General features: G+C 41.6%; 1 protein-coding gene across 3 annotated transcripts in view; it reads left to right on the top strand.

The window, feature by feature from the left end:
- Nucleotides 1-9683, top strand: part of mfsd12b (major facilitator superfamily domain containing 12b) — an 11319-nt gene extending 1636 nt beyond the window's left edge. The window contains exons 2-11 of one of the 3 annotated variants that reach the window (XM_047823136.1): nucleotides 1309-1519; nucleotides 2466-2592; nucleotides 4189-4362; nucleotides 4626-4718; nucleotides 4843-4935; nucleotides 5243-5413; nucleotides 6177-6271; nucleotides 6618-6748; nucleotides 6864-6900; nucleotides 9428-9683. In XM_047823136.1, coding sequence (XP_047679092.1) covers nucleotides 1309-1519; nucleotides 2466-2592; nucleotides 4189-4362; nucleotides 4626-4718; nucleotides 4843-4935; nucleotides 5243-5413; nucleotides 6177-6271; nucleotides 6618-6748; nucleotides 6864-6868 — 1100 coding nt within the window. In that variant the 3' untranslated portion in view covers nucleotides 6869-6900; nucleotides 9428-9683. Of the gene's footprint in view, nucleotides 1-1308; nucleotides 1520-2465; nucleotides 2593-4188; nucleotides 4363-4625; nucleotides 4719-4842; nucleotides 4936-5242; nucleotides 5414-6176; nucleotides 6272-6617; nucleotides 6749-6863; nucleotides 6901-7208; nucleotides 7657-9409 lie in introns of those variants that run through there. The other 2 variants (XM_047823135.1, XM_047823137.1) reach the window with 2 other exon arrangements.
- The last annotated feature ends 2005 nt before the right edge of the window (nucleotides 9684-11688 follow it).

Raw genomic sequence — 11688 nt, 5'->3', positions numbered from 1 at the left:
TGGTGAAGGGTTTTTTCCGTCCTTCCAGTTAAAAGACATCTTTTAAAAGAGTCTCTTCCCGGAACGTGACGCGGAAAACCCCTTGAGAAACCGATTTATTTTTTACTTTAGTCATTATGCGTATTTAGAAAAAACTTTATCTCGTTACGTTCAGAAGAGAGATAAAAAAGAAAGGCTACTGAGAAAAGTAAATATTGGTAGCTGTTATAACGTAAGCGGGTCTCTGGGACGTGTCATAACGTTTTAAAATGCTATAAACAGATAAACCGTACAGTCGCCGCTGACATCGGCACATCTTAAAGTGTACTGTTTATTTTGTATTTGGATATTTTTCCTAAACTTTGTTTGAATGCTTAAAAAAAGGTTCATCACAAAGCCACGCCCCCTTTTGGACCGCTAATACAGTATGATAAGGACAGTACTCACTTTTGCACGAAATAATAATCCTTTGTGGAAAAGTTTTAAGAAAGAAAAACTTCTTATGGGGGGGGGGCGCTTAGTGGTTAGCGCGTTCGCCTCACACCTCCAGGGTTGGGGGTTCGATTCCCGCCTCCGCTTTGTGTGTGTGGAGTTTGCATGTTCTCCCCGTGCCTCGGGGGTTTCCTCCGGGTACTCCGGTTTCCTCCCCCGGTCCAAAGACATGCATGATAGGTTGATTGGCATCTCTGGAAAATTGTCCATAGTGTGAGTGTGTGCGTAAATGAGAGAGTGTGTGTGTGTGATGGGTTGGCACTCCGTCCAGGGTGTATCCTGCCTCGATGCCCGATGACGCCTGAGATAGGCACAGGCTCCCCGTAACCCGAGTAGTTCGGATAAGCGGTAGAAAATGAATGAATGAATGAATGAATGAATGAATGAACTTCTTATAAAGAACAAACAAAATGTTGAATAAGGAAAAGGATCCCTTACTGTGTGAAAGGGAAATGTACAGATGAGGAATATAAAGTGTACCACAAAACATTTCAAACACATCAATCTAAGTACTTGTGGTTGTCCCGCTGGCGGAATGTTTAAAGGTGCCGTAGAGAAAACTACGACGGTGTTTCTGTATAAGAAAGAGTTACAAGAGCCATTTTACGAAGCTAAGGACCTTCACGTGTGTAAATGGCTCCAGTTCTAAAAAGGTCTCTCCACACCTCAGCTTGATATCCAGCAGTAGGATTAAGGGCAACCTGTAATCCTAAGAAAGGTGGTCGTTAGACCGGCAGCGCAGACGTGAATCTTACGTAACAGAAGGTCTACGTTCATGTCTGTGATTTATTTTCACTTCTATCTGCTGGGTCATATTGTGTGTATGGTTTTTTTTAGGAACCATCTGCGTGCTGCTGTCTTTCCCGTTCATCTTTAACCCGTGTGTGGGATGCAGCGAGGTTTTGCCACAGTGGGTGGGCCTCACCTACTTCACCCCTTTCATCATCATCTTCCAGTTTGGCTGGGCCTCCACTCAGATCTCCCACCTGTCGCTCATCCCGGAGCTAGTGACCTGCGAACACGCCAAGGTGGAGCTCACAGCGTACAGGTATGAGCTACTTTCAGAATATCAGTGTGTCTGATGGATTACATGTGCAGTATTTTACGAGTCTTAGAGTTATCCAGTGAATCAAGACAGTGCAGGTCAACTTTGAAGAGTTTCTTGGTGAAAATAATAAGCAATAATTTGGAGTTAAGGGGGGCACGGTGGCTTAGTGGTTAGCACGTTTGCCTCACACCTCCAAGGTCGGGGGTTCGATTCCCGCCTACACCTTGTGTGTGGAGTTTGCATGTTCTCCCAGTGCCTCGGGGGTTTCCTCCGGGTACTCCGGTTTCCTCCCCCGGTCCAAAGACATGCATGGTAGGTTGATTGGCATCTCTGGAAAATTGTCCGTAGTGTGTGAGTGAATAAGAGTGTGTGTGTGTCCTGTGATGGGTTGGCACTCCGTCCAGGGTGTATCCTGCCTCGATGCCCGATGACGCCTGAGATAGGCACAGGCTCCCCGTGACTCGAGAAGTTCAGATAAGCGGTAGAGAATGAATGAATGAATGAATGAATTTGGAGTTTGTGCCTCACACTTACCCAGTTAGTAACACACTTGGTGCTGACCAGAGCCACCGTTCCACCACTTCTTACACACGTCTGTCAAACCTCGTAGAGTGATTTGTTTAAAAAAAATAAGCATCAGGAGAATCAGGAGCATCAGGAGACAGAACCGAACGTCATTTCACTTCGTAAATAATCACTGTGCATAAATAATCGTAGCGAGGAAAATATCCTGAACACGAGCAAATGTGTTTTCATAAATGTGAAGATTTATTTACTGTCCTGTTTTATTGGCAGGCCTTTATCCTTCTTTTTCTTTTTCTTTTTTCTTTTCTTTTTAGAAATAAAACCTTAAATGATCAAAGTTACCGATATACTGAGCCAATATCAATCAAATCATGTAATCATAGACTTTTAACAGAGTGCACCGCGTTTCTTCTCATCCCAGGTACGCGTTCACGGTTCTGTCCAATATCACCGTATATGCAGTGGCCTGGCTGCTGTTCCACTTCCAGCACTCGGCCGATCCGTCCGTCGCTGACCATCTGACTCACCAGGACGTCCCCGTGTTCAGGGTAAGATGTTCACTAACGTTAAAAACAACCAGAGCAACAATCTAAAATGAGTCAGGACTCTGTTGTCTTTCGGTGTGAGACGTGTGCTTGTCCCTCTGTTGATGATCTTAATTTTAGTGTTGAAGATAAACACCTTTAGATTTTAGAGGCTTTTTGGATGAACGGACACTCAGAGCGTCTCAGAGAGCAGAAACGGGTTTGGTATCGACGTTTACTGTGAAGATACAAACATCTAAACATGGACACAACCAAACAAGAGCAAATTCCATTTTTTTAGCATTGGGTTTAAAGCTCTGAAGCTGGAGACTACAAATTTGCAAGCATGTACCGGTGTGTGTATAATCTGGGCTCTGTGCTGAAGATGTTTAGTAGAGCCTCACCTCTGACTCTGGAGACTCCTTCCTCTAAAAATCCACTGTAAATACATGAAGTAAATACATGTATTTTTTAAAGTAACAAAGAAGATGCTTTGAGGTGATTAAAAAAAAAGCCCTTACAAATAAAACGCAATTATCCATATTCAAACAAGTACAAGTATCTATAAAAGCTCTATAACCTCTATTGGGCTCTATAAAAGCACTATATAAGTTTTGTAAGCTCTATAATGCCTTATATGAGGTCTATAATGCTCTAAGAAAACTCTATATAAGCTGTTTAAGCTTAGCTATGAAAGCTATGTAAGCTTTATTAAAGCTCTTTATAAGTGCTATAACGCTCTCTATAAGCTCTATAATGTTCTGTGAAACCTCTATAAACTCTATAAAATCTCTTTATAATATCTATGATGCTCTATAAAAGCTCTGAGCTATATAATGCTCTATAAAAGCTCTATCGTGCTCTATAAAAGCTCTATAAGCTCTATAAAATCTCTTTATAAGATCTAGAATGCTCTATAAAAGCTCTATGAGCTCTATAATGCTCTATAGAAGCTCTATAATGCTCTATAACAGCTCTATAAGCTCTATAAAGTCTCTTTATAAGATCTTTAATGTTCTATAAAAGCTCTATGAGCTCTATAACGCTCTATAGAAGCTCTATCATGCTCTATAAAAGCTCTATAAGCTCTATAAAGTCTCTTTATAAGATCTTTAATGTTCTATAAAAGCTATATGAGCTATATAACGCTCTATAAAAGCTCTTTCATGCTCTATAGGATCTCTATAAGCTCTATAAAATCTCTTTATAAGATCTATAATGCTCTATAAAAGCTCTATGAGCTCTATAACGCTCTATAAAAGCTCTATCATGCTCTATAGGAACTCTATAAGCTCTATAAAAGCTCTATGAGCTCTATAACGCTCTATAAAAGCTCTATCATGCTCTATAGGAACACTATAAGCTCTATACAATCACTTTATAAGATCTATAATGCTCTATAAAAGCTCTATGAGCTCTATAATGCTCTATAGAAGCTCCATTATGCTCTATAGAAGCTCTATAAGCTCTACAATGTGCTATAAAGCTCAGTTTAAGCTCATTAATGCTCTATAAGTTCAATTTAAGCATTATAAGCTGTCATGGGAAGTTTCCTAAACACGCTCAAACATGTGATGACAGAGTACAAGGATTAATCTGTGCTCTACATCTACTTTCCAGGACTTGGCACTGATCGTACTGGGCATCGGGGCCGTTTTCTCGCTCATCTTTCACCTGTGGACACGAGAGCAAACACGGGACGAGGAGAGACAACCCCTGCTGTCTCACTCCAACCTGAGCTCAGGGCCGCTGCTGCAGTGGAAACATTGGCTCCACGAACCGTCCTTCTACCAGGTGAACTAAAGCTCACACATAATCTCATGTTTTTTAGGGGATATTTTTCACGTTTTCCTTTTTTCGTGCTGCTTTATTTATATGTATTTTATGTATTTATTTTTTCGTGCTGCTTTATTTTAATAGTATTTTCTTTGTTGGTTTCATTTTATTATTCTGTAACAAGGGAACCACACATAAAGTGTAAACCTCTGGGACTTTCCTGCAGCAGAAACGGAGGTGTAAATGGAGACGAGTGACTCTGTTGTGTTTCCTCCGTACAGGTAGCTGCTCTGTACATGTGCACCCGTCTGATCGTCAACCTCTCTCAGACCTACATCTCCATGTACCTCATCAACTCTTTATTCCTGCCGAAGGTAAAGCGATGCTGGGAATTTCAAACAGTCTACGATTCATACATTATTCTCACTGTACTTTTATTTTATTCTATTATTCATTCTCTATCTCTATCTGTCTGTCTTTGTGGGTTTTTTTTTCCAGAACTACATCGCCACCATTCCTCTGGTGCTGTACGTTAGCGGTTTTGTGTCGTCTCTGGTCATGAAGCCAGTCAGTAAACGCCTCGGAGTTAGTGTGAGTTCACCAGGGTTGGAGGTTTAAGTTCCCAAGGGTTGGGGGTTCGATTCCCGTCTTTGCCCTGTGTGTGTAGAGATGCATGCTTGGAGTTTTCTCAAGGTTCTCTTATTTCTTCCATCAGACCCAAAACCTGTAAGCTGATTTTCATTTCTAATTTGTCCTTAGTGTGTGCGATTGTGCCCTGTAATAGGTTACCAGGTCAATCAGGGTGTCTCCTGCCTTGTGCCCTGAGTCCCCTGGAATAGCCCCTAGAAAATAGTCGGCTGGATTTATTGTGAAAGAACTCATCCGGGTTTTTTTTCAGATGACGTATTTTGTGGGACTGGTGCCCATCGTGGCGTTTGGCATTTGGGCTCTGCTGGATTTGAAGATGGGCGTTCGCGTGTACGGGGCGGCTGTGCTGCTGGGAGCCGGGTCAGCCGTCATTCTGGTCATGTCGCTGTCCATGACCGCCAATCTCATCGGAGATCAGACGGTAAGGCCACTCTTAAAAATATTCTTGTTTGCCGTAACCCGACCTTGTTTTAGCTTTAAGTCCGACCGACTTGCCGGTTGTAAATTTGCAAAAAAAAAATTTCGAACTCTTCAAACAACTAATACAAAGCAATAAAATAATATTAATTATATTTTAGTAAGTATTGTAAATATATAAATCGCATAGGCCTACATACAAACGAAGGCTACTGTCAGACCCAGGACGGAGGTGGTTCGGAGACAGGATAGCTTCAAATGAAAGGGGTTTAATACAGGAGGAAGACAAACATAAACCACACTACACAGGGAACTAACAATGTTATAATCAGTGAAGCGGCGTTGCCTATGGCAAGGCGGCTCACATATATAGAGAAAGGGACAATCACACACAATGGGGAACAGGTGTGATGACGCACATGGCCATAAGTCTGCGCTGATCCCTGACGGATCTGCGCTGATCCCTGACAGCTACGTTCTTTCTTTTAAAATAAAAACCCGTCTATGTTTACACTATTGGTTACCAGATGTCACACACCTGTGCGTTCGGTGTCATTGACACCGATGTCATTACTGCTGATGATAACTGCGTTCTAGCTATTCACATTAGCAAGAGACCCGTGACTGCTTACTGCACCTTTTATTGTTGACTAAAAGTTTCCATGATATAAATAAATGTTGCTTTGTCACCGTAAGAGTCAGACAGTGTGTGTATGATTAATCTGATAGTGTTTTTGTTTGTTCTGTTCCCTTTTATCTCCTGACAGCAAAGTGGCGCGTTCGTGTACGGAGCCATGAGCTTTACAGACAAGGTGGCCAACGGTCTCGGCGTGATGATTATCCAGAGCCTGTACCCCTGTCAGTAAGTAGTACGCAGGGTGTGTGTGTGTGTGTGTGTGTGTGTGTGTGTGTGTGTGTGTGTGTGTGTGTGTGTGTGTGTGATGAAAGATTCCCTGAAGTCAGCAAGTAATAAGATCAGGTGAAGACTGACATGAAGAAAAGTTCATTCTGTGCCCGATTTCAGCTGTTAAACAATTATTTACTGGCAGAATTGTTCACTGATTACTGCCATATGTTGTGGTTTAGGTATTAGTCATTCTGAACGTGTGTGCACGCGTGTGTGCGTGTGTGTGTGTGTGTGTGGGGGGGGGGTGTTAATGACGTCATACTGAACCCATCGGTCAGTGCTGTATGCTTTTCATTCACAGAACACTGCTTTGCTGCTCTGACTGCGTCTGGTTCTATCGTCGTATCATGGTTGCCGTGACAGGGGGCGTCGGCCTCGTCGCCGCGCTCTGCCTCTTTAGTCTGCTCATCTGGCCAATCAAGATCCGCCGAAGTGAGTAAAAAAAAGGAACCTCTGTCAGAAGCTTTTGTCTGATTTTTGTGGATTTGAAATTGTGTTATTATTTTACAAGTTCGTCTGAAGCGCTGTACTCTCACGTCCGATTTAGGTTGAGAACGCTTTACGCCGACAGTCTTGGTGAACAGGTGAAGTATAACCTTAATTATAAAATGTAGTGCAAACTTTAGCTCTGATTTTTAACTCATGGCTGTTCCGATCCACCGATAGGAGGTAAAAAAAAACAAACTAAACGTGCGAATAGACATAAACATGATCCTCAGAACCTCAGTCTCACTTGGTTATGAGTTCGAGAACTTCACCTTTAATCGGGATCTCAAACTTGCTGAACTCCGCTTCCTTAGAAACCTCTTTTTTCTTGATGAGCTTTCAGGGGACATTCTTCCATGTCCTCACAGAGTGATGTTCCTTTGTACATGTTTGTGGATGAACGCAGGAGAACATTGGGAACAAAACCAGCAGAAGTGGACCGGAAAAGTGATCGAGCTCAAAGCGGTGATTTTGTGTCCCCTCAAGTCACACGTCTACACAATGAATCTAAGAGCTACAGTATGAGAAAGCAGAGCCGTCTGTGCTTCACATGGAAACTTCTCTGTCGTGGTCAAGCGTCACATGACCACAGCGGTGCAATTCGTCTTCTTAGTTCCCTCTTTTCTGTGGCCTTCAGGTTTTTAATAGCAACATCGTCTTTTCTGACAACGGACATGCAACTCCTGGGAATTTCGGAGATACGAAGAATAAGATGAATTCTATTTACAGGCAGGGTCTCCGATTTTGGAGAAATGCTTCAGAAAACTGAGTCGGGCCGAATAATAAACAAAAATCAAAACAAAAATCAAATAGCCAATGAGCAGAAAGGGGCGGGGCTTGTCTATATGCGGCGGAGAGAGTGTTCAGTGCGCATGTGTGACATTAGCAGAAAGCGGTTTTAACATTGACACGGAGGATAAAAACAAAGAAAGAAAGAGAAGAAAGACTTACGATAAGGCAAGAAGTAGGACGTATTAATATAGGATCAGCTTTCAGCGCTGGAGAGAACTGAAGGAGCAGGAAGTCGGCCACATATTCACAGGTTGGAGTTTCCCGAGTCAATAACTCCTGAGCTAAACGCTGTTACTACACAAATAACACCTCTTTTCTATCGTAGTAATGTAGAGATGCAGCTACAACCGCGTTTTGTGTAGTAACAGCGTTTAGCTCAGGAGTTATCGACTCGGGAAACTCCGACCTGTGAATATGTGGCCGACTTTACTTAAGACGCCGAGGCGCTTTTTTCCTTCTCGATAGGTGAGTAACGTTGGTTTTGCTTTGTTACACAGAACTAATATATGCCTTTGTCCTTTACATGATTATGCTTGTGTGGCATTTTTGCTTGTTTGTTTATCTGCAATCGTATTGTTCTTCACTTCAGCTATGATAAAGACACGTTTCTTTCCGTTAGTCGCCTGGGTTACGTATGTATGTGTGGGCGGAGCTATCGATACAGGGGTGGGACCCGTTTGGGTTAGGGGCGTGTTTGTTTTGGTGATTTTATATGTCAACATTGGCTTTCAAAAATCGGAGACCCTGTCGTTAATGTCTATATTTAGAAATATAGTAAATATAGTAAATGTTAATATTGTGTTAATGTGTGTTTAAATGGCTTGATTTGCATAGACAGAAAGAGCTCCAGACTTCTTTTAAAAGGTGCCAACAAAATGGAAATTGTACTTTTTATTTTATACCTGAGTGAAGTTGCGTTCTCAAATCTGATTGGTCGGAAGGCGGTGATTAACTTTCTGTACCAGCTGCTTCAAGTAAAATGACAGCTCATTCACAGCGACTCAGACGTTAAGGCTTGAAGTCAGGAGATGTTTATTTCATCATTTACGGAAGGAAACTCCAGCGTCAGTGCTTCATGGGTCAGAGATAAAGCTTCAGGCCGGAGGATGTTGTGGTTTGTTGTTTCTCAGTAACGTGTCTGATTTGTTTGCTTTCTATTTTGAGAAAAACATGTGATAATGGGGAAGTGACACAACATTAACTGAAACTATAACCAGATAAAAAGTATGATAAGCAAAAAAGTAAAGATAGGAATCGTTGTCAGAATGCGGTGGTAGGAGAGGAACCAAACACTTCAGGATGTGCTGCTGTTATTATAAAGTTCTCCATTTTGAAAAGTCGAGATTGTGGAACGAAGCGAGGAGCAGTCTGACATCATCGGAATCGCTTACATCGCAAAACAGAGCTGACGAAAAGCTGCATCTCTCTCTCCCTCTCTCTCTCTCTCTCTCTCTCTCTCTCTCTCTCTCTCTCTCTCTCTCTCAGTTCACCCTGATTCCCCTGTTGTTCTGGTATTATAAATCCTGACCTGATTCCTTTCCCCAGTTCCACGTACACTACAATAGCTCTGTTTGTAAAAACCACTCAGATTAATCCAAATCCCACATTTCATCCATTTCATAACACCAGTGTTTGAGGTTAATCTAATTATTCTAAAGCTTGTCGACGGACCTACTTAGGAACGGCGTCCGATAACGTTTTTAGTACTTTGTCTTCTGTAACATTTTTATTCAACTGTATAAAGGGAATAAAAAAGTGACACTGAACACTGAGTTTCTGTAAAGATATTTTCCATCTTTTTCTATTTATTCAAAGTTACATGCTTGTGTCCAGTGTGAAAATCTAACTGGCTCCACATGGACCGCATGGAGATACATGGGATCTCTCCGGATGGGACCACACAGAATCGGTGAAGTCGGCTTTGGAATCTCCTGGATACACATATGCACTTTTATTTTTTTAAAGAATATAGCGCACAGTTAATGAAGGGAAAACGTTTTTACTGAACATATGAACTCAGTAGTGACTAATTCTTGTTAAGTGTATAAAACTGGAAAGGAAAAAAAAAACAATAAAGTTTTGCCACGGAGGCGTTTTTGTCCCGTCCCTGACCCCCCCCCCCCCGCACTGTAAGACACACAACACAGCGCACAAAGAAACAGCAGCTAACATTATAGTACATTGAAATTTACTATAAAGTACTTTTCCTAACATGCACAATTGGTCTGTCTTCATTTCTTCAAGAGAAAGTGACAAAACGAGCGTTGCACAACATTCATGAGAATGGGGAAGAGACTTGTGTTCAACAGCAACATTAGCACAACATTAAATGTAACAATAACCATGGGCAATAACCAATGGGCAGTATACACTGGTATAAGAGGAATAAAACACTTTAGGATGTTCTACTCTTATTATTGTTTTATTTTTCATGTTAACATTGTTCTATCCTCATGGCCATGGATTCTTCCAGAATGACTACAAACCTAAATAGGGACAGTGACGTGACATACAGCTAAGTATGGTGTGCACATCCAAAGTGCACACACACAGCAGTGAACACACACACCATGAACACACACCCGGAGCAGTGGGCAGCCATTTATTCTGCGGCGCCCGGGGAGCAGTCGGGGGGGTTCGGTGCCTTGCTCAAGGGCACCTCGGTCGTGGTATTGACAGCCCGAGACTCGAACCCACAACCTTAGTGTTAGGAGTCAAACTCTGTAACCATTAGGCCATTAGATACACAACCTCCCCACAAATATCAATATGCATAATTTTTAACTAAAGACTGGTATTTTAAGAAGTAAAACATAGACATTTATCTGTAATGATTAGTATATTCTCTTTGGGAGGAAAAAAAAGAAAAGATTTTTTTTTAGAGAAGAGGAATTGTACTTCCTCTAGTACATATAATTATCATATTTCTAACAACATCGAGTTAAACTGGCTAATAATATCTCACTTGATGAAAAACAAGCAAGTGAGGAAAAGAAATTAAGAGAAAATGAATCAATAGCAATTAGCCTAGCGATTAGCATTAGGTTACAGTTAGCATTAGAGTTCTTTTTTATCAGGTTTCTTAAATGGCTAAACAATGGTTCACACTGACCAGATCTGAACACCTACAGTATGAGAGATGTTGAAATGATTGTTCAAAATGTTATAATTATTTAATTACATTTAGCTAAAAACAGTTAAGTATATGATGTTCATTAATAATGAACAAATGGCTAATTTCTGTAGTATGAAAGAGAAATGAAACACTTACTGTTATAGGAAAATAAACAACTTCAACTGGTTTATTCCTCAAACAAAGGCTACTACTACTACTACTACTACTACTACTACTACTACACACACACACACACACACACACACACACACACACACTATTATTATTATAATCATTTCAGACGGCTGTGTTTAATTAATGATGTGCTTTAATCAAAGAACCGTCAAATTGCTGGGGTATTTGCCAACAAAAACGAATCTAAACTATGTGACTTCACAGCTTTGGGTTTCCAAGCTATGTTTCTCATTAAATTCATTTGGATAGAAATCCCAGACTATGACTGATCTGTATTTCAGTCAGAATGTCAAACCGAATCACACTACTGCTCCCTAGAGGCTCGACACAGCCTGGTCCTGCTGCTGGGCAGTGCTGTTGTCAACATCTGGAGATAATGCTGGATGTGTTTCTGATATCCGAACATGTTGACTCATAACTGGGCGGCATTCGTTTTCCACAAAGCAAAATTTTCTGAAATGCGATCAACAGAAACAAAACGCCACGGCAGCCTTTAATTTGGCCAGAGAGACTCCTGTTGATCGGCCTACAGCTCGAGCCGCCGTTACCCCCCCTGCAGTGTTTAAAACTGTGGTGCAGCCTAATTTGAAGAGCAGGCGTAATCACTGCCTGTTAGTGTGACCACTAATTGGAGTGCAGGCCGGGGCTTGTAGAAAGATGGAGGTGGAGTGCTGTCGCTAGGCTAGGATTACCTCATTAAGGAGAGAGAAGAAGGGAAGGCATGGGTCTGCCACCCAGTGCACCAGCACAGCGAGTTCCAGCATGGTGTTATAGATTATACTCG

This window comes from Tachysurus fulvidraco, chromosome 14 (assembly GCF_022655615.1).
Source record: "Tachysurus fulvidraco isolate hzauxx_2018 chromosome 14, HZAU_PFXX_2.0, whole genome shotgun sequence".
Taxonomy (NCBI): domain Eukaryota; kingdom Metazoa; phylum Chordata; class Actinopteri; order Siluriformes; family Bagridae; genus Tachysurus; species Tachysurus fulvidraco.
The sequence above is the reverse complement of the archived record's forward strand: the minus strand, read 5'-3'. Positions and strand labels throughout refer to the sequence as shown.